At 42.0% G+C, this 20,407-nt stretch overlaps 1 protein-coding gene across 6 annotated transcripts; it reads left to right on the top strand.

Annotated features, from left to right (window-relative positions):
• The first annotated feature begins 1,131 nt into the window (after positions 1 to 1,131).
• On the top strand, positions 1,132 to 8,764 carry LOC109734315 (uncharacterized). Of its 6 annotated transcripts, none has more exons than XM_020293527.4 (9): positions 1,132 to 1,693; positions 2,036 to 2,408; positions 3,093 to 3,170; positions 3,407 to 3,472; positions 3,690 to 3,755; positions 4,279 to 4,332; positions 7,782 to 7,832; positions 7,913 to 7,978; positions 8,278 to 8,764. In XM_020293527.4, exons 1-9 carry the CDS (start codon positions 1,401 to 1,403, stop codon positions 8,419 to 8,421), a joined length of 1,191 nt encoding a protein of 396 aa, XP_020149116.1. In that variant the 5' UTR covers positions 1,132 to 1,400; the 3' UTR covers positions 8,422 to 8,764. The 6 variants fall into 6 exon arrangements, with proteins under 6 accessions (XP_020149116.1, XP_020149118.1, XP_020149117.1 ...); XM_020293528.4 differs by having other exon boundaries at positions 1,142 to 1,693; positions 2,039 to 2,408; XM_020293525.4 differs by having other exon boundaries at positions 1,159 to 1,693; positions 4,279 to 4,338.
• The last annotated feature ends 11,643 nt before the right edge of the window (positions 8,765 to 20,407 follow it).

Genomic DNA, 20,407 nt, shown 5'->3' with positions numbered 1-20,407 from the left:
GCCGATCAGCAATTGCAACCCGTGCAACTGAAGGCACAAATCATAGACGAAACCAAGGATTGGAGGGCTGCCGGAGCAGGAGGTCTAAATCAGTTAGCCAGAGAGTAGCTTTAGTGCATTTTCAGGTGTCGGTGTAGGTGTCTGATCGAGCCCTGTTCGCAGCTTGTTCAATCTTGTAAATTGTCTTGCTCTCTTCTATAAAAATATGGTACGCCTTTGGCATATTCTTGAAAAAAAAATTACAAATGTAGGATGAGTTTATTCTTTTGCAGGTATCAAGTTTACAAAGCATAAACATGCATTAAGAAAACTTTGAAGACTAAAAAGGCTGGATTTGATGATTGGTGGTTGGTTGGAAATTTAAATACTCGATTCCTCTAATAAGTTTTGAGCTTTTGAGGGAGCACACTTCCCGTTAAAATAAACAAGACTTGCTTTCCCCTAATCACTTGTTATGGGCTAATCGAGGAAGCAGAACATCAAATATTTGGCGGTTTATTTTTGTTTTTCCTTTGGCCGACACGTAATACATGAGCTACCTACATTCCTAGTGAGGGCTACTAAAGCATTCTACTGTTTGTAGCGCACTCGTATTTCCTTCCCTTGACAATCCAAGCAAGCAAACCGTGTGATTTCGCTGTTCTCCTCACCAAAGGACGAATATATTAAGCAACGAAGGATATCCTTTCTCCCCTCTGCATGCATGCTCTCACTTTAGGTGCGGCGTGCGTGCCTGCATGCGCGCGTGTACTGCCCCCGCTGCTGTGTATGTGCGTGTTCTGCAGGCAACGCACCTACACATGATCATCATCCATCTATCTATACAGATGTAACTCATCAGCGCTGGTTGTCTTCGTCGCCAGTACAGTACTAATTATCAGCTCGCTACTTATTTGGTTGTTTGAAAGGTACTCGTGTAGTAGTAATAGCACAAGCTAAGAGAGATTGATTAACAGGCACCGTCTGTCTCCTCTTTAAACCGCTCCTTTCCGAAAGCAAAAGCGGCAGGGAGAAGGAAATAAAGGATATATTTTTCTCGGTTGTGTAACGAAAGAATGAAAGAGGAGAGGGAAAGGGGCGAGGAAAGCAACGGAAAGTTCGTTCGTAGATAAAGGAGTGAAGCAAAAGGAAGGGGAAAACGAAACAAAGCCCAGATTCCCCTCCAAACAGGCCCTATGCTTTTTCTTCTCTTCTTCTCTCCCCCACACCCTCCCCCTCCCTCCCAAGAACATCATATACCCCATTGCTCAAAGAAATAAGCCACTGGCCCCTTGAAGATTGAGCTGAGATTTCCGCACACCGGGTGAAAGGGCCGGAGAGGCGAGAGCATTCCTTTCAGCGGGAAGCCGGGAACGCATCTCCCCCGCTCTATCTCCTCTTTCTCTCACCAGAGGCGAGTGATGAATCGAGGAGAATTCCAGAGCTCCCTGGTGCAACAGATGATCTGGAGCGGCACTGGGGATGGCGGTACCAGTAGTATCATCAGTAGCTTGAAGCCATGCCACGAGGAACAAGAGGCGTCTCCCAAGCTGCCCTCCTTGTCTTCTCCCTCCATGCTTTTCTCCCAGCAGTTTCCTCACAGCTCATCAGGCCTGGGTCACATCAACGGCGGCACCTCTCTTCTAAGCTTGCATGACGGCAGCACCGGCACCCAGGAGAGCCACATGCCAGAGTCATGGAGCCAGATGATACTGTAAACACCTCTCTCTCTCTCTCTCTCTCTCTCTCTCTCTCTCTCTCTCTCTCTCTCTCTCTCTCTCTCTGTCTCTCTCTCTCTCTCTCTCCATGCTAGTGATTCAGATAAGAAGAAAATATGCTTGTAAAATTTAATTACGTACGTGAGTATGTGTAGCTCTAGGGGAAGGAATAAAGTGATTAATCCACTTCGTCCTTTAGTAGATCACAATCAGCTCCTATATGCTAATTAATCAACTGTTGCATGTTCATTTCACTAACTTGCAGTTGTTTTTATCTCCATGGACTGATGTATTTGTGTATATCTGTGTGTTCCTTGTGCAAACTGCATCATATACAGCAGTGGGGGATTGGTTGGAGGTCAAGAGGGAGAGGGATACAGCACCACCACGGCTCTCCTGTCAAAGGGACTAGAGAATTGGGGGGATCATCAGGCTGCTGCAAGTGCATGCATGGTTGGAACCAAGGAGGACGGCTCCATGCCTCAGTCTGTCGCCGGAGGCGCTTCTTCTTACAACTTCTATGGGAGCCATGTTGCTGGTGACGGACATGTGATCCAGCCCAAGTCCCAGCTGAGCCAGATGCTCCTGGCCTCCTCTCCTAGGTCATGCGTCACCACAAGCCTGGGCAGCAGCATGCTCGACTTCTCAAACAGCATGGCGCCGCCCCCACCGGAGCTGAGGAGCCACCACCACTCCGACAACTCATCCGAGGTGAATAACGATAGTACTAGTTAATTTGCTCAGTAATATAGGTCACCGGGAAGGTAGTAGGGCTTTTTGCTCTCTTCAGTTTTCTATGGCTGGCTTTATTTAGTTTAGCATGCTTCGCGGCTTATTTCATGTATACCTTGGTTTGTTCCTCTATGAGTATTGAGTTGGTTCTTGCAAGTGCGTTTCATCTCCTTCATGAAAAAGCTGATGTTGTTTTCTAAAGTGGAAAGCTCTATATGTATGATCATGTTATTAGTAATAATCCTCTAGGTTCAGGTTTTTATGGCTGTCGATGCAATCTCTTGACAATGGTGCACTCAGTCATCCCCTAGATATTGTTCTTTTCTGAAAAGATACTCCACATGTTCTGATATTCCTTTGGAAACCCTCTTTGGTGAACTAGTTAATTGATGTCTCCATAGCTTGATGTTTCAGGATCTCTTGGTAAGAGTGTAGGACATTGCAAAATCATTGGCAAAGCTAGCTACTGGATGTTTTGCTCATTTCCTCACCCTGAATTCTTTTATATTGTGCTATAGTATAAGTGTTCAGCTGTACTCACTGTAGAGGGCCGGGTAGAATCGTTGGGCGTTCACTTTACCAATGGAGAGGAGGGTTCTTGCTGGGATAAGATAAAAATGGGGTCATGATTATTCACGCTTTGGTTTGTTTGTCTTTCTCTAGTGCAACAGCACCGCGACAGGTTCAGCTCTCAAGAAGGCTAGGGTTCAGGCCTCGTCCTCAGCACAATCTACTCTAAAGGTTTCTTCCTCGTCAAATCCCTGCTTTCCATGCATAACTCTAGCCCATTACTCTCTCTCTCTCTCTCTCTCTCTCTCTCTCTCTCTCTCGCACACGCGCGCGCGCGCATAAAGGGCACTTGACTATATAGAAGTTCGTGCGGCAAGACCACACGAAAATGACTCTCACAATTGACATTTATTTCCACTACCATCCAGTTTACAAGCATTTGTTTATTCATTGTGACCATTTTCCAGGTGAGGAAGGAGAGGCTAGGGGACAGAATAACTGCACTTCACCAAATAGTTTCCCCATTTGGCAAGGTGATAACCGGGACGTGATTAATTATTTGACGATTCTTGCGTTGCAACAGTAGTGGAGAACTAGATCTAAATGTGTACCCGCAGTAGATGTACTACAAGCTAGCTCATGTGTGCTGTTACATTTGTCTATAGTTTTCTTTGTTTTGCCTGTTTCAGTTCACTTGAGGGGTTGTGTCGAACCAAAGTTTATCTCTGACACACGTGCTCCCTTTTACAGACTGACACGGCGTCTGTACTGCAAGAGACCATTGGCTATGTCAGATTCCTCCTGGGTCAAATTGAGGTCTAATCTCTCTCTCTCTCTCTCTCTCTCTCTCTCTCTCTCTCTCTCTCTCTCTCTCTCTCTCTCTCTCTCTCTCTTATGGTACCTTGATCAGAAGAGTACGGGTGAATAGAGGACATATGGGCTATGGCCCACATGTCAGTTATAGCATGAGCAGTATCTCTAAAAAGCGCAAGTAACATTTTCCAACGCCTGCTGTGGCTGGATAGTTGAGCCCACCACTGCATGCGTCCACACGCAGGCGACGGTAGAAGCACACTGAGGGCGCGCAGGAAACAAAAAGAGAATATGGCTGGGGGGTAGGGTATGGGTGTGGGACTGGGTGCAAGAGCACGCTGTTAAAGTTGGGCGCTGTGTGCATGCATGGGACCGCGAGCACACACCAGCAGCAGCAACAGAGATATCGATGGATGGATGGATGTGCTGCGTCTTGTAGCGTCTTGTGTTTCAGGCGACTAGGATTTTATGCACTCTCTCTCTCTCTCTCTCTCTCGTGCATGACCAGTGATTGTTCTTCTGGCAGGCTCTAAGCTACCCATACATGGGCCACGGCAGTAACGGGGCATCCATTCAAAATGTAAGTGTGAGTAGGATACCAACCCTTTTGATAACCTTTGTGGAAAGCAACTTTAAGCTCTTTGTAGGTGCAAAGTAAGGGAATCAAGTTCTTTGAAACAATACAGGACTGCAATTAATAAATTACACGCATGTAAATGTATGTTTGTGATATATTTTAGACGTACGAAATGAAAAACAGATCAAACTCAAACGAAGGATCCAAATAGGCTATTATGGACGAAAGACTTCAGGGTTGAGCCACTCCCCAGGGTTTTAAGCAAAATGAATGGAATTTCAACTTTCATTAAAGAATATTCAGTTTCTCAAGCATGTTTTCGCGTGTGCAAAAGATACATGTTTATGAATTATAAATTACTTAGGGTGAGTGCCGTAAAAATGATGTCATAGTAAACCTTGTGACCTGTTTATTGCAATTGTACTAGCCAAACTACCTATGCTTACCAAGTTACCATGGAAAAAAGAAATACCTATGCTTGCGTATACAACTCTATATATAACAGTTATCGTTTGGAAATATAATTGCATGCATTGCATAGTTGCGGCACCCTGATTCAAGACTCCTTAGGCTTTACTCCCAGTTATGGTAGATACATGTCTTTTTGTCCAATTAATATCAGAATTTGGTACCGCATGTAACGAAAGGTGAAAGCTTTTGAATAACCTTATTATGGAAGGAGCCTTAATTACATAACTTTATCTTAATAATTTAGCATACTCGTATAAGGTTCTTTCATACATTAATGGTGTAATGAGCTTCAAGCACACATCACCTTCTTAATTTTGTTTTCAATATATAAAACTAAATATATCTATACATAGTTAATAATATAGGAAACTTCATAAATTCATATATTTGGATGCTCATGTTTGTCGTGGCCGAGGTTATAGAAAAATTTATCTACGTCTAGAATAACCAATAAATACCAGCAAACTTGTGATAAATTACTGTGTCATATGGTGTATTATACAAAATAAATACCACTACATTCATAATATGTAGAATACCAAATAAATTAATATATATGTATATGTATACAATAACTTATTATACCTAAAATAAAAGAATAAAACTTGTTCTAAAACAGGGTACAAAATATATTAATTTTTTAAACAATGTACTAAATTAGCTGCTATCTAATAAAAACCCTATTTCGGAATTAATTATCACATATTATTATTTTACTACATTTTTATATAATGTTACTAGAGGTGTAGAATAACTATTTTGCACTCATGCTTAGAATAGGGCCCACCGTGTGTGTGTGTGTGTGTGTGTGTGTGTGTGTGTGTGTGTAGTCATGGGAGTATTTACTCCCACATTCAAATATACCCCTTAAACAAGCATATTAATTATTAATTACTTCAATATATCTTATTTAATTTGTGAATATAACTAAATGCGAGTTGCACGAAAACATAAAGTCCGCGTCCGTAGTTTATGTGGTATATCTTTTTTGTACAAAAATTTATAGTTTTCCTGCAAATAAATTAAATATGTAGTCTCAGATGTTATTTTTCATGAAACTCATTTTGGGGGTATCTGTTGATCGTTAATGAAACGTATTATAAAACATAAAGAAGTATAAAACGTAAGCGTGAGTGTAGAAGAGCTTGTTCTACATCCCTAGTAAAAAGTGCACGAAATATTATAACATACTCTTTGTGAACTTTTATAAGACGTTTTAGGTCATTAGTACAAAGGTAGTAGTATACAAAATATTGTAATTTATATGATGTACTAATTGGCGACTTGATAGTAATTTTTTTTCGTAATTACTACATTTCGTACACTACTTTATTAGATTTTTTATATATAGTGTTACGAGGGGGTGTAGAATAAGCATTTTACATTCTGAAGTATACCTCTTAAACAAACATATATATTATACATTTGTATCATTCTAAATATATCATATTCATTATTCTAGTATAGCTTAGTATATGTTTCACGAAATAAATAGTTGAACCTTCTCGTTAATGCAGTATAAAGTTTTTACGTATAAAATGCAGTTTACTTGTAAACAAAATAAAATAAGTCAAATTTAATTTTTCATGAAACTCATTTTGGGATATTTAGTAATTGTTAGTGAAGTATGTTAAAAAGCTAAAGAGGTATAACCAATTCATTTATGTGGTATATGACGAGCGGGAGTACATAACTATTTTCCTATATACTTGGTATAGTAGATATATATTTTTTTTAAATCAACTGGGTCAAAGGGTTTGGTACTTGACTTTTGAGAAAGCAATGTACACTACATTATGGAACAAAGAGAGAATTATTTGATCATCATTCTTGAAAGGCTGGTAAAAGAGATGAACTAATTAAACATTTAAAATATAATATACATATACAATCAAATGATTGTTCGCTTGGTGATACTTTTTGGTGTTGTAATTTGAAGTTGATGTCATAAACATAAATTTGCTTCTATTTCTTTAGTCAGATATATAATTGAAATACTCATGATATAAAATATGTGGATTAAGCTGGATGATAATATATTCAGAAAGAAACATGTATATTTGTTTTCTCAAACATGTCATGTGCGGCTACTCATTAAACAATAATTGAAGGACATATGTTATAGTTTACATGCCAAATTAATGCTGCCACGTGTATAGTAATTAACTTTCGGTTGAAAACATGTATCGACATATCACTTTGGGGCCTTTTTATAATCATGTTTATTCCCATTAAATTAACAAGCGACGAGCAGTGGCATCTGGTATAAGAGAAGCATAAAACAATGAAGGTTGTTCATTTTTATCGGGTCGCCACCCACCGTTAACATGTCCACCAGGAGTCTCCTCGTTTGAATTATTTTCTTAATATGTAAGCATGAAAGAAAAAATTATAACAATGGGAGGAAAGTACACTTGTGGCCCGATATATCTTTCTTTCAACAAGCACAATAGCCATCATTGCTAATTTTTGTTATAAAAGTTGAGAATGTTTGTTCCATATAATTATCATATACACTCGTATTGATAATTCATGAAAAACAAATTTCTTTGCTGAGTTTTTTTTCTTCTGAAATACAATTTTAATTTACCCCATAGGATGAAGTTATGAGTTCACTGGGACAGTACGTATGCACTCAGAAATTAAGATGTACATATTACTCAGTAAAATAACTAAGGGGAACTTTTAACATAGCGCGGACAGCAGGGGGTTACCACATAGTTACATGACTGAACAAATGAGGCAACACTGAAAGTCGACACAAAGTACTTACACTTGTGGAGACACATAAAAAATTATATGACAGTTATTGTTTAGTTAATCGTGGCCATGATCTGCGACACATTGGGCCGGTGGGTGCAACTGATCATGGGTTCAATCATATTTACCTAGTCTGAGGAATTATTCCTCCCTGCCCTTTTCGCACGCTTGTACGTGCAACGTTGACATGTGACAAAGTACTTTCTTCTTTTCATTAACAGGGACCAACTGGAGAAAGCAACCCTGGCCTCTTCCCGGAGTACCCCGGACAGGTAAGTAGAGATCTTTACATCCACATGAGAATCTCTCTGCCTTTACAGCTCTGCCTAAGCTACTTTTCAATTTTGGGCAGTTGCTAAACCATAATAACAACACTGGAGGAGTACAGCAGCAGGCTCTAGGCCAACCAGAGCAGCAGGTATGTATATCATGAACACACTTTGCTTACCTTCAAAGTCATTTTCAATCATGTATATCTACATATGCATTTTGGCAAAAAAAATAAGATCATTCCTAGCTAGCACTCGATGTTAGTTTATTTCTGTGGCGTGTAGCATCAAGTGCGTACGTGTTTTTTTGAGTTGCAATTAAGTACGTACGTGTTGGCGAAACAAACAAAATTTTCTCTTTTATTTACATTGTGCAACGTACAGTCTTGCTGCATCAGTTAACGTTTGCTACCTTAACTGCGGCATGCAATACCATGTGTATATACAGGGTGCTGTGAATGAAGAGGCGAGCAAGGACCTGAGGAGCCGGGGCTTGTGCCTCGTCCCAGTCTCGTGTACGGCCCACTTTGGCGGGGACAACGCTGCTGACTACTGGGCCCCGGCGCCGCTTGGCGGGATGATCCTCCGGTAGAAGAGACGACTGGTCTTGCAGCAAGTATATGTGTTGTGCATGGGGGGTGGTGCAGGAGTACGTAACTGCGCGCGTACGTACGTACATACCATCATGAGCAGTCACTCTACTAAGGCTGATTGCTCTTGATGCTATGCTATGCGAGTGTAGTGTAATCATATCATGGGGGTGAAAGCGATTAAGCCTTCTGTATCTGCATTGTTTCTGCGAAGAGGCTTTTCATGATGGAAGTTGTGCATGGCCGGTCTATTTCTTCTCTAGCTGGTCGTCCTCCTTCAGTCCTTGCAAAATTTATGGCTTTGTTGTATATGTAAATCTAGCAAGTTATATAGTGAACTTTAAATTTTTTTCTGTCCGTCTGCGCCATGCACTTACTAGCTGATTTTTTTTCACAAATACGCCTAGGCATATCATTGCATTGATAGAAGGAAGAATGAGATACAAAAGTGCAATGTCCTACGTACACAAGCTGGGCAAAGGAGACGTCACATGAGCACAAGACAGCGCCAACACAGCTACAGAATTATCCAGAAATTAACATGTACCCTTGGCGCTGGCCTTAGCCTTTTTTCGAAAAGGAGGAATACCCCGGCCTATGCATCAATTGATGCATGCAACCATATTATTAAATAAAAATGTAACAAGGTCATAAGGTCCAAAGAAGCTCATAACTGAGCGGTAGCCGAAAGCAAATATATCTGAAAAGCGCCACAACCGGCGATGCGATAGAATAATAAGCTACGATGCCTATACATCTAGTCTATTATTAGCTCGCCACCCAAATCGGCTAAAGATAGCCCTTGGTACCGTCTCCCAACGGTTGCACCCAATAACCAAAGGCTCCCTGAAGTGCGCATGAGTGAGTAAGGACCACATACGGATCCAAGCTGTAGCTCTGTAGATAACCTACAAAAAATTGGTGAATTGTGCCCCATTAAAAATCATATCATTTCTAGTGTTCCATATAGCCCAAAATAATGCACATACTCCTATCCGAATATGTTTAGCTAAATGTACGTCCACTCCATTAAGCCACGTCCCAAATAACGTGTGTATGCTCCTTGGAGGTTGAACGTTAAAGGCTATATGAATTGATCGCCATAATAATTGTGCAAGAGGACATTCGAGAAAGAGGTGTTTAATCGTTTCATTTTGATCACAAAAACAGCACCTAGAGTTACCAACCCAATTCCTTTTTGCCAGTTATCTTTGGTTAGAATAACCTCTTTATGGAAAACCCACATAAATATTTAATACGAAGTGGAACTTTAATCTTCCAAATTTGCAACGACCTCGACAATGGCCCGGAATCAATTAGGTCTGAATACATGGATTTCACTGAGAAGATACCATTTGTGGTTAACTTCCAGCGAATTGTATCCGCCTGATCAGATAGGTGAACTTCCATCAACCAACGAACCAGGTGCAACCAAGCATTCCAATGTTTCCCTACTAGGGATCTCCTAAATTGGATATTAAGCAGTATCGAGTTTAATACTGTGTCAACATAATCCTCCTTACGTTCCACAATATTATATAAGGATGGATATTGCAAAGCCAAAGGCGTCTCCCCAAGCCATGTATCCTCCCAAAATCTAGTAGTATTACCATTACCAACTAGGAATTTCACTCGTTGGAAGGAAGTTGATTTCGTCCTCATTAATCCTTTCCAGAAGGGTGAGTCCGTTGGCCTAATGGTGACTTGGGCCAAAGTCTTAGAGTGTAAGTATTTATTCCGCAAGATTTGTATACACATACTCTCGGTCTCGATATTCTGTATAGCCACTTGCTAAGCAGACGTCTATTTTGACCTCTAAATTTTGGATCCCTAACCCACCCTGGTCTTTTGGTCTGCAAATAATATCCCATCTAACCAACCTGTACTTCTTCTTGGCCTCATCACTTTGCCAAAAGAATCGGGATCTATAAAAGTCAACTCTTTTCCGTACCCCTACCGGTACCTCAAAGAAGGATAGAAGGAACATTGGCAGGCTCGTCAAACCGAATTTATCAAAACCAACCGACCTTCATATGACATGAGCTTGCCCTTCCAGCAGCTCAGGTTCTTTTCAAATCGATCTTCTATACATTTCCATTCCTTGTTCGTTAAACGTTTATGCACTAGTAGAAAAAGGACCTTATGTGAGACACATTAGTCCCTGTTCGATTTTGGCCCGGTACTAATGGTACCATTAGTCCCGGTTCGAACGGCTATGCATTAGTGCCAGTTCGTGTTGAACCTTTAGTACCGGTTCGTGCCACGAACCGGTACTAAAGGGGTGGTGGCAGGCTGGCGTCAGGCCGGGGCCCCACGAGCCCCTTTAGTCCCGGTTCGTGGCACGAACCGGTACTAAAGGGCTAACCTTTAGTACCAGTTCATGCCGCGAACCGAGACTAAAGGGGTCTGACCTATAGTCCCGGTTGGAGACACAAACCGGGACTATAGGACAATTTTCAAACTCTACCCCCCCTCCCGTGTATCGCCATTTCAATTTTGAAAAAACAAAAGAAATGATAAAAACTTCAAAAATTAAAATCCTTCGAGTTGTAGTTATGTTACTACATCTACAAGTTAAGAAAATTTAAAAACATAAATTTGGACATGTTTTGCAAAAAAGTGTGATGAAAAAGTAAAATGACTATATCTTTTGCATACGATATCGAAAAAAAACGTATAATATATCAAAATGTTCAGCATGAAAATCCGCATCCGATTTTGACGGCCATAGGCCTGTTTGCAAATTTTTAGAATCCTCAAATTCTAAAAGAAAAAAAAGATATGCTCAAATTTCAGTTTTTTTGAATTTTGGTCAAACTATGGTCAAACTACTTATTCAAGAAATATTAGTGTTAGTAAATAATTATTCAAGAATATTAGTGTTACTAAATAATTATTTCAGTTTTTTGAATTTTGGTCAAATCTGGTCAAACTATGGTCAAACTATGGTCAAACTACTTATTCAAGAAATATTAGTCATACTAAATAATTAATGGTTTTCATAATAATAGTTTCAAACTCAAACGGTGAAACGTGTGACCTAATGCTCAAGCTAAACTCCTGAGGGTTAATAGGATTGACGGCTTACATTTGTCAGGAAAACAACAAGTGCAGACTTGGAAAGTAGGGGGAATAGAACTCTGAAGTTAAGCATGCTCAGGCTGGGGTAGTGAGAGGATGGGTGACCTGCCGGGAAGTTAGACGATTTGGAATGGGTGATCCACACTTGAGCAGTTAAGAGGGGTGATTAGAGACTAAATCATCAAATAATTCAGATAATTGAAAATAAAAAAAATCCATTTTTTCCCTTTTTTCCCAAAATTTTCAAAAATAAAAATAAAAAAAACCTTTAGTACCGGTTGGTGTTACCAACCGGTACTAAAGGTCCCCCATACCACGGCGCGAGCTCACGCCACGTGGTGGGCCTTTAGTGGCGGTTCGTGCCGAACCGGTACTAAAGGGGGGGCCTTTAGTCTCCGCCACCCTTTAGTGCCGGTTGCAGAACCGGCACTAAAGGCCCTGACGAACCGGTAATAAAGCTCCGTTTTCTACTAGTGATGATGAATTGGGATCCCTAGATAACTAAAAGGTAAGGATCCCATTTCACAACCGAACAAATTTCTATAGTCATCTTGTTCCTCTTTGGCTCTCCCAATACAAAACAATTCACTTTTATTGAAGTTGATTTTGACCCCAAACAGTTGCTCAAAAAGACACAATACAAGCTTCATATTCCTAGCTTTTGCAAGATCATGTTCCATGAATATAATTGTGTCATCCACGTATTGTAAGACGGAGATTCCCCCCTCTACTAGGTGTGGGACGAGTCCTCCTACTTGGCCACTCTCTTTGGCCCGGCCAATTAGTATTGCCAACATATCCGCTACAATGTTAAATAGCACCGAAGACATGGAATGTCCCTGTCGTAACCCCTTCCGTGTCTGGAAAAAATGTCCTGTATCTTCATTGACTTTTATTCTGACACTACCTTTCTGTATGAATGAATCCACCTGAGATCTCCAAGACTCATTGAACCCCTTCATACATAAGGCTTGCTGCAAAAAGGGCCATTTGACCTTATCATACGCTTCTTCAAAATCCACTTTGAAGATAACACCATCTAATTTCTTTGTATGGATTTCATGCAGGGTTTCATGTAAGACCACAACCCCTTCAAGGATGTGTCGTCCTGGCATGAAAGCAGTTTGTGTTGGTTGCACAACCGAATGGGCTAACTGTGTCAACCTGATCATGCCAACCTTTGTAAAAATCTTAAAGCTTACATGAGAAGATAGATCGGTCTGAATTTCTCAATGCGAATAGCCTCAACCCTCTTTGGCAACAACATGATTGTTCCAAAACTGAGGTGAAGGAGGTTTAAGTGGCCATCGAACAAATCATGGAACATAGGCATAAGATCTCCCTTGCCAGCATTTCTGATAAAATTCTGCCGGGAACCCTTCCGGTCCAGGGGCTTTACTATGCTTCATTTGTGTTATTGCATCAAACACCTCTTTCTCAGTGAACGGAGCAGACAACAACTCATTCTCTTCTAAGTTAATCTGAGGTATGTCCCCGATCGAACTCTCATCTAGAGCTATGAAACTTTCTTCCAATGCTCCAAAAAGCTTCTTATAATATTCAGAGATGTACAATTTTAGGTCCTTGTGTCCTACAGTTGTACCCTCATGTTGTTCGAGCTGTATTATCTTCTTCTTTCTATGTTTCCCATTAGCTATCATATGAAAAAATTGTGTATTATCATCTCCTTGGACGATCTTAGACACCTTTGCTCTAAGCGCCCATTTCATTTCCTCCTTTCTCATAAGGGCTTGTAACTTCTTCTCGGCCTCATTCTTAATATATCGCTCCGACATATTAAGAAGGGTGGATTCCGCTTTCACATCATGTTCATTAATAATTTGTGTTAGCCTCTCCTTTTCAACTTTGTAAATACCACTTTGATTTTTGGCCCATCCCCTCAAGAATTGGCGCAAATGTCTAATTTTGTTTTGCCATATTTCCACATGAAAAGTCCCACCAGACTCCCTGGCCCACTCTATGGCAATAAGATTTAGGAAGCCCTCCCTCTCGAACCATCCTAGTTCGAAAGAGAATGTATTTCTGTTGCCCACATGGGTCGATTCCCCGGAATCAACCAGCAAAGGGATATGGTCCGGAATGGCCCTCTGTAGAGCAAGAACTGTTACCAGTGGAAATTTCTATTCCGACCCAACACTAGTAAGGACCCTGTCCAGTTTCTCATACGTAGTAATTGGTAAGAAATTAGCCCACGTGAATTTTCTACCAGAGAGTTCAATCTCCCTCAAGTCGAGACTCTCAATGATCATATTGAACATGAATGGCCACCTTCATCGAAATTGTCATTATTTTTCTCATCTTGTCTTCTAATGATGTTGAAATCTCCTCCAACCATAATGGGCAGCCTTTCATCCCCACAAATTCTCACTAAATTTGCAAGGAAGTCAGGATTAAGTTCTGGCTGCGCTGCACCATATACAGCCACCAAAGCCCACCTGAAGCCATCAATTTTCGATCTCACTCGAAATTTGACAGCAAATTCATCGAAAACCACATTTAGCACTTCTAAAGTGTCGCATTTCACCCCAAGTAGGATCCCTCCAGATCGCCCCCTTGGAGGAAGACAGTGCCAATCAAAGTCAACCCCCCTGAAATGGTGTTGAGAAACTAGGGAGTAAAATTATCCCTACCAGTCTCTAATAAAGCCATGAAATCAAATTTTTGCTCTATCGATGTATCACTAAGGAATCTTCTTTTAGCCAAGTCCGCTAGACCTCTGCTATGCCAGAATATTCCTTTCATATTTCATCATGGAATTTTTTTCTTTTGTTTAACTCTGGCGCTCCTACGCACCGCCGATGTGGGATAAACCTTCCTCTTCCATGTTCTTTTTGGTTTCTCCTTCATCTCCTCTGTGTGAAGAGGGTCGGTGTCAGTAGAAACAATGGCCTTTGGTTGCAAAGGGGCCATATACCCCTTGGCAATCACATCCTCATCCTCGCCTTCTAAGCCCTCCGTGGGAACTAAATCCTCACAAAGACTCTGAAGCGCTGTTACTCCTAGATCATTAATATCATTGTCATGCATGGGTTTTACCGCCGCTATATTTCGGATTAAATCCAGAGCTCTATCCGTTTCTAAATCTAACAGATCATTAATGGATTTGGCGGTTTATTTGCCATTACTACCAAGAGAAATCCCTAAGTTGCTGGCTTTATCAATAATTTCATGTTCAGAAAAGTGCAGAATGGAACAACTTGTATTAACCGACATACCTGTATGAGCTTCGATGTCACGAAGCTTGGCGGCCCTCATAGCACACCCCATCTATATGTCATCCGCGTCATGTTGGCCCTGGATCCGGTGACTGAATCGTCTATCACCGGACATAGGATCCGGAATACCTCCAAAAGCGATCACGTCCTCCACAGCGACTCCATCCGGGCTGTGACCGCCTGTCATATGCCCGAAGGAGTCTGAAGAAGTGGGAGGTATGAACCTCCCAGACTGCTCCACCGCAGTATCGTTAACCGCAACGGCCGAAGCAGTGATCACCGTCGATCGGCTATCGTCACCGACCAGCCGGGACACCACCTGTGTCGGGCTGGTCGAACATGGCGACGGAGAGCGAGATGGAGGCCTATGTTGGGGAACGTAGCAGAAATTCAAAATTTTCTACGCATCACCAAGATCAATCTATGGAGTAATCTAGCAACGAGGGGAAGGGGAGTGCATCTACATACCCTTGTAGATCGCGAGCGGAAGCGTTCAAGAGAACGGGGTTGATGGAGTCGTACTCGTCGTGATCCAAATCACCGATGATCCTAGTGCCGAACGGACGGCACCTCCGCGTTCAACACACGTACGGAGCAGCGACGTCTCCTCCTTCTTGATCCAGCAAGGGGGGAGGAGAGGTTGATGGAGATCCAGCAGCACGACGGCGTGGTGGTGGAAGTAGCGGGATTCCAACAGGGCTTCGCCAAGCGCTGCGGGAGGAGGGAGGTGTGTCACGGGAGGGAGAGGGAGGCGCCAGGGCTTAGATATTGCTGCCCTCCCTCCCCCCACTATATATAGGGCCAAGGGAGAGGGGGGCGCAGCCTTGGCCCTTCCTCCAAGGAAGGGTGCGGCCAGGGAGGAGTCCTTCCTCCCCAAGGCACCTCGGAGGTGCCTTCCCCCTTTAGGACTCTCCGTTTTTCTTATCTCTTGGCGCATGGGCCTCTTGGGGCTGGTGCCCTTGGCCCATATAGGCCAAGGCGCACCCCCTACAGCCCATGTGGCCCCCCCGGGGCTGGTGGACCCCCTTGGTGGACCCCCGGACCCCTTTCGGCACTCCCGGTACAATACCGATAAAGTGCGAAACTTTTCCGGCGACCAAAATAAGACTTCCCATATATAAATCTTTACCTCCGGACCATTCCGGAACTCCCCGTGACGTCCAGGATCTCATCCGGGACTCCGAACAACTTTTGGGTTACCGCATACTAATATCTCTATAACCCTAGTGTCACCGAACCTTAAGCGTGTAGACCCTACGGGTTCGGGAGACAGGCAGACATGACCGAGACAACTCTCCGGTCAATAACCAACAGCGGGATCTGGACACCCATGTTGGCTCCCACATGCTCCTCGATGATCTCATCGGATGAACCACGATGTCGAGGATTCAATCAATCTCGTATACAATTCCCTTTGTCTATCGGTATGTTACTTGCCCGAGATTCGATCGTCGGTATCCCGATACCTTGTTCAATCTCGTTACCGGCAAGTCTCTTTACTCGTTCCGTAACTCACATCATCCCGTGATCAACTCCTTGGTCACACTGTGCACATTATGATGATGTCCTACCGAGTGGGCCCAGAGATACCTCTCCGTTTACACGGAGTGACAAATCCCAGTCTCGATTCGTGCCAACCCAACAGACACTTTCGGAGATACCTGTAGTGCACCTTTATAGCCACCCAGTTACGTTGTGACGTTTGGTGCACCCAAAGCATTCCTACGGTATCCGGGAGTTGCACAATCTCATGGTCTAAGGAAATGATACTTGACATTAGAAAAGCTCTGAGCAAACGAACTACACGATCTTGTGCTAGGCTTAGGATTGGGTCTTGTCCATCACATCATTCTCCTAATGATGTGATCCCGTTATCAACGACATCCAATGTCCATGGTCAGGAAACCGTAACCATCTATTGATCAACGAGCTAGTCAACTAGAGGCTTACTAGGGACATGGTGTTGTCTATGTATCCACACATGTATCTGAGTTTCCTATCAATACAATTCTAGCATGGATAATAAACGATTATCATGAACAAGGAAATATAATAATAACCTATTTATTATTGCCTCTAGGGCATATTTCCAACAGTCTCCCACTTGCACTAGAGTCAATAATCTAGTTCACATCACCATGTGATTAACACTCACAGGTCACATCACCATGTGACCAACACCCAAGAGTTTACTAGAGTCAACAATCCAGTTCACATCACTATGTGATTAACACTCAATGAGTTCTGGTTTGATCATGTTATGCTTGTGAGAGAGGTTATTAGTCAACGGGTCTGAACCTTTCAGATCCGTGTGTGCTTTACGAATATCTATGTCATATTGTGGATGCTACCACGCGCTACTTGGAGCCATTTCAAATAACTGCTCTACTATACGAATCCGGTCTACTACTCAGAGTCATCCGGATTAGTGTCAAAGTTCGCATCGACGTAACCCTTTACGACGAACTCCTTTTCACCTCCATAACCGAGAAAATTCCTTAGTCCACTAGATACTAAGGATAAGTTCGACCACTGTCATGTGATCCATTCCCGGATCACTATTGTACCCCTTGACCAACTCATGGCAAGGCACACTTCATGTGCGGTACACAGCATAGCATACTATAGAGCCTATGTCTAAAGCATAGGGGACGACCTTCGTCCTTTCTCTCTCTTCTGCTGTGGTCAGGTCTTGAGTCTTACTCAATACTCACACCTTGTAACACAGCCAAGAACTCCTTCTTTGCTGATCTATTTTGAACTCTTTCAAAATCATGTCAAGGTGTGCGTTCTTTGAAAGTATCATCAGGCGTCTTGATCTATCTCTATAGATCTTGATGTCCAATATGTAAGCAGCTTTATCCAGGTCTTCCTTTGAAAAACTCCTTTCAAACAACCCTTTATGGTTTCCAGAAATTTTACATCATTTCGGATCAACAATATGTCATTCACATATACTTATCAGAAATGTTGTAGCGCTCCCACTCACTTTATTGTAAATACAAGTTTCTAACAAACTTTGTATAAACCCAAAAACTTTGATCACTCCATCAAAGCGTATATTCTAACTCCGAGATGCTTGCTCTAATCCATGGAAGGATCGCTGGAGCTAGCATACCTTTTAGCATCCTTAGGATGGACAAAACCTTTCTGATTGTATCACATACAACCTTTCCTTACGAAAACTGGTAAGGAAACTTGTTTTGACATCCATCTGCCAGATTTCATAAATACAGCTAATGCTAACATGATTCCGACGGACTTAAGCATCGCTACGGATGAGAAAATCTCATCGTAGTCAACTCCTTGAACTTGTGAAAATACTCTTTGCCACAAGTCGAGCTTCATAGACGGTAACATTACCGTCCATGTCCGTCTTCTTCTCAAAGATCTATTTATCTCGGATTTCATGGCTTCTAACGATTTGTCGGAATATGGGCCCACCATCGCTTCTCCATAGCTCGTAGGTTCATCGTTGTCCAACAACTTGACTTCCAAGACAGGATTACGCATTACTCTGAAGTAATACGCATCCTCATCGTCCTACGAGGTTTGGTAGTGACTTGATCCGAAGTTTCATGATCACTATCATAAGCTTCCACTTCAATTGGTGTAGGCGCCACAGGAAACAACTTCTTGTGCCCTGCTATACACTAGTCGAAGTGACGGTTCAATAACCTTATCAAGTCTCCACCATCCTCCCACTCAATTCTTTCGAGAGAAACTTTTCCTCGAGAAAGGACCTGTCTCTAGAAGCAATTACTTTTGCTTCCAGATCTGAAATAGGAGGTATACCCAACTGTCTTGGGTTTTCTATGAAGATGCATTTATCCGCTTTAGGTTCGAGCTTATCAGCCTGAAACTTTTTCACATAAGCATCGCAACCCCAAACTTTTAAGAAACGACAACTTAGGTTTCTCTAAACGGTGTCGTCTCAACGGAATTGCGTGGTGCCCCTTTTAAAGTGAATGCGGTTGTCTCTAATGCCTAACCCATAAACGATAGTGGTAATTCGATAAGAGACATCATGGTATGCACCATATCCAATAGGGTGCAGTTATGATGTTCGGACACACCATCACACTATGGTGTTCCAGGCGGTATTAATTGTGAAACACTTTCCACAATGTCTTAATTGTGTGCCAAACTCGTAACTCAGATACTCATCTCTATGATCATATCATAGACATTTTATCCTCTTGTCACGACGATCTTCAACTTCACTCTGAAATTACTTGAACCTTTCAATAATTCAGACTTGTGTTTCATCAAGTAAATACACTCAGCATCTACTCAAACCATCTGTGAAGTAAGAACATAACGATATCCACTGCATGCCTCAGCACTCATTGGACTGCATACATCAAAATGTATTACTTCCAATAAGTTGCTCTCTTGTTCCATCTTACTGAAAACGAGGCCTTACAGTCATCTTGCCCATGTGGTATGATTTGCATGTCTCAAGTGATTCAAAAACAAGTGAGTCCAAACGATCCATCTGGATGGAGTTTCTTCATGCATATATACCAATAGACATGGTTCGCATGTCTCAATCTTTTCAAAAACGACTGAGTCCAAAGATCCATCTACATGGAGCTTCTTCATGCGTTCTATACCAATATGACTCAAATGGCAGTGCCACAAGTATGTGGAACTATCATTACTATTTTATATCTTTTGGCACGAACATGTGTATCACTACGATCGAGATTCATTTTAGGTGCAAGACCATTGAAGGTATTATTCAAATAAACAGAGTAACCATTATTCTCTTTAAATGAATAACCATATTGCGATAAACATAATCCAATCATGCTCAACGCAAACAGCAAATCTCGATGGTAGAGGGAGCATGCGATGCTTGATCACATCAACCTTGGAAACACTTCCAACACATATCGTCATCTCACCTTTAGCTAGTCTTCGTTTATTCCGCAGCTTTTATTTCGAGTTACTAACACTTAGCAACCGAACCGGTATCTAATACCTTGGTGCTGCTAGGAGTACTAGTAAAGTACACATTCATATAATGTATATCCAATATACTTCTGTCGACCTTGCCTGCCTTCTCATCTACCAAGTATCTAGGGTTAGTACTGCTTCAGTGTCCGTTCCCCTCATTACAGAAGCACTTAGTCTCGGGTTTGGGTTCAACCTTGGGATTCTTCACTAGAGCAGCAAATGACTTGCTGTTTCATGAAGTATCCCTTTTGCCCTTGCCCTTCTAGAAACTAGTGGTTTTACTAACCATCAACAATTGATGCTCCTTCTTGATTTCTACTTTCGCGGTGTCAAACATCGCGAATAGCTCAAGGATCATCATAACTATCCCTGATATGTTATAGTTCATCACGAAGCTCTACTAGCTTGATGGCAGTGACTATGGAGAACCATCACTATCTCATCTGGGAGATTAACTCCCACTGGATTCAAGCGATTGTGGTACTCAGACAATCTGAGCACATGCTCAACGATTGAGCTTTTCTCCCTTAGTTTGCAGGCTTAAGAAACTTATCAGAGGTCTCATACCTCTTGACGTGGGCACTAGTCTGAAATCCCAATTTCAGTCTTCAGAACATCTCATATGTTCTGCGACGTTTCAAAACCGTCTTTGGTGCCACAATTCTAAACCGTTAGCATTACGCACTGAACTATCACGTAGTTATCAAAA

The sequence above is a fragment of the Aegilops tauschii genome, chromosome 1 (assembly GCF_002575655.3).
Source record: "Aegilops tauschii subsp. strangulata cultivar AL8/78 chromosome 1, Aet v6.0, whole genome shotgun sequence".
Taxonomy (NCBI): Eukaryota; Viridiplantae; Streptophyta; class Magnoliopsida; order Poales; family Poaceae; genus Aegilops; species Aegilops tauschii.
The sequence above is the reverse complement of the archived record's forward strand: the minus strand, read 5'-3'. Positions and strand labels throughout refer to the sequence as shown.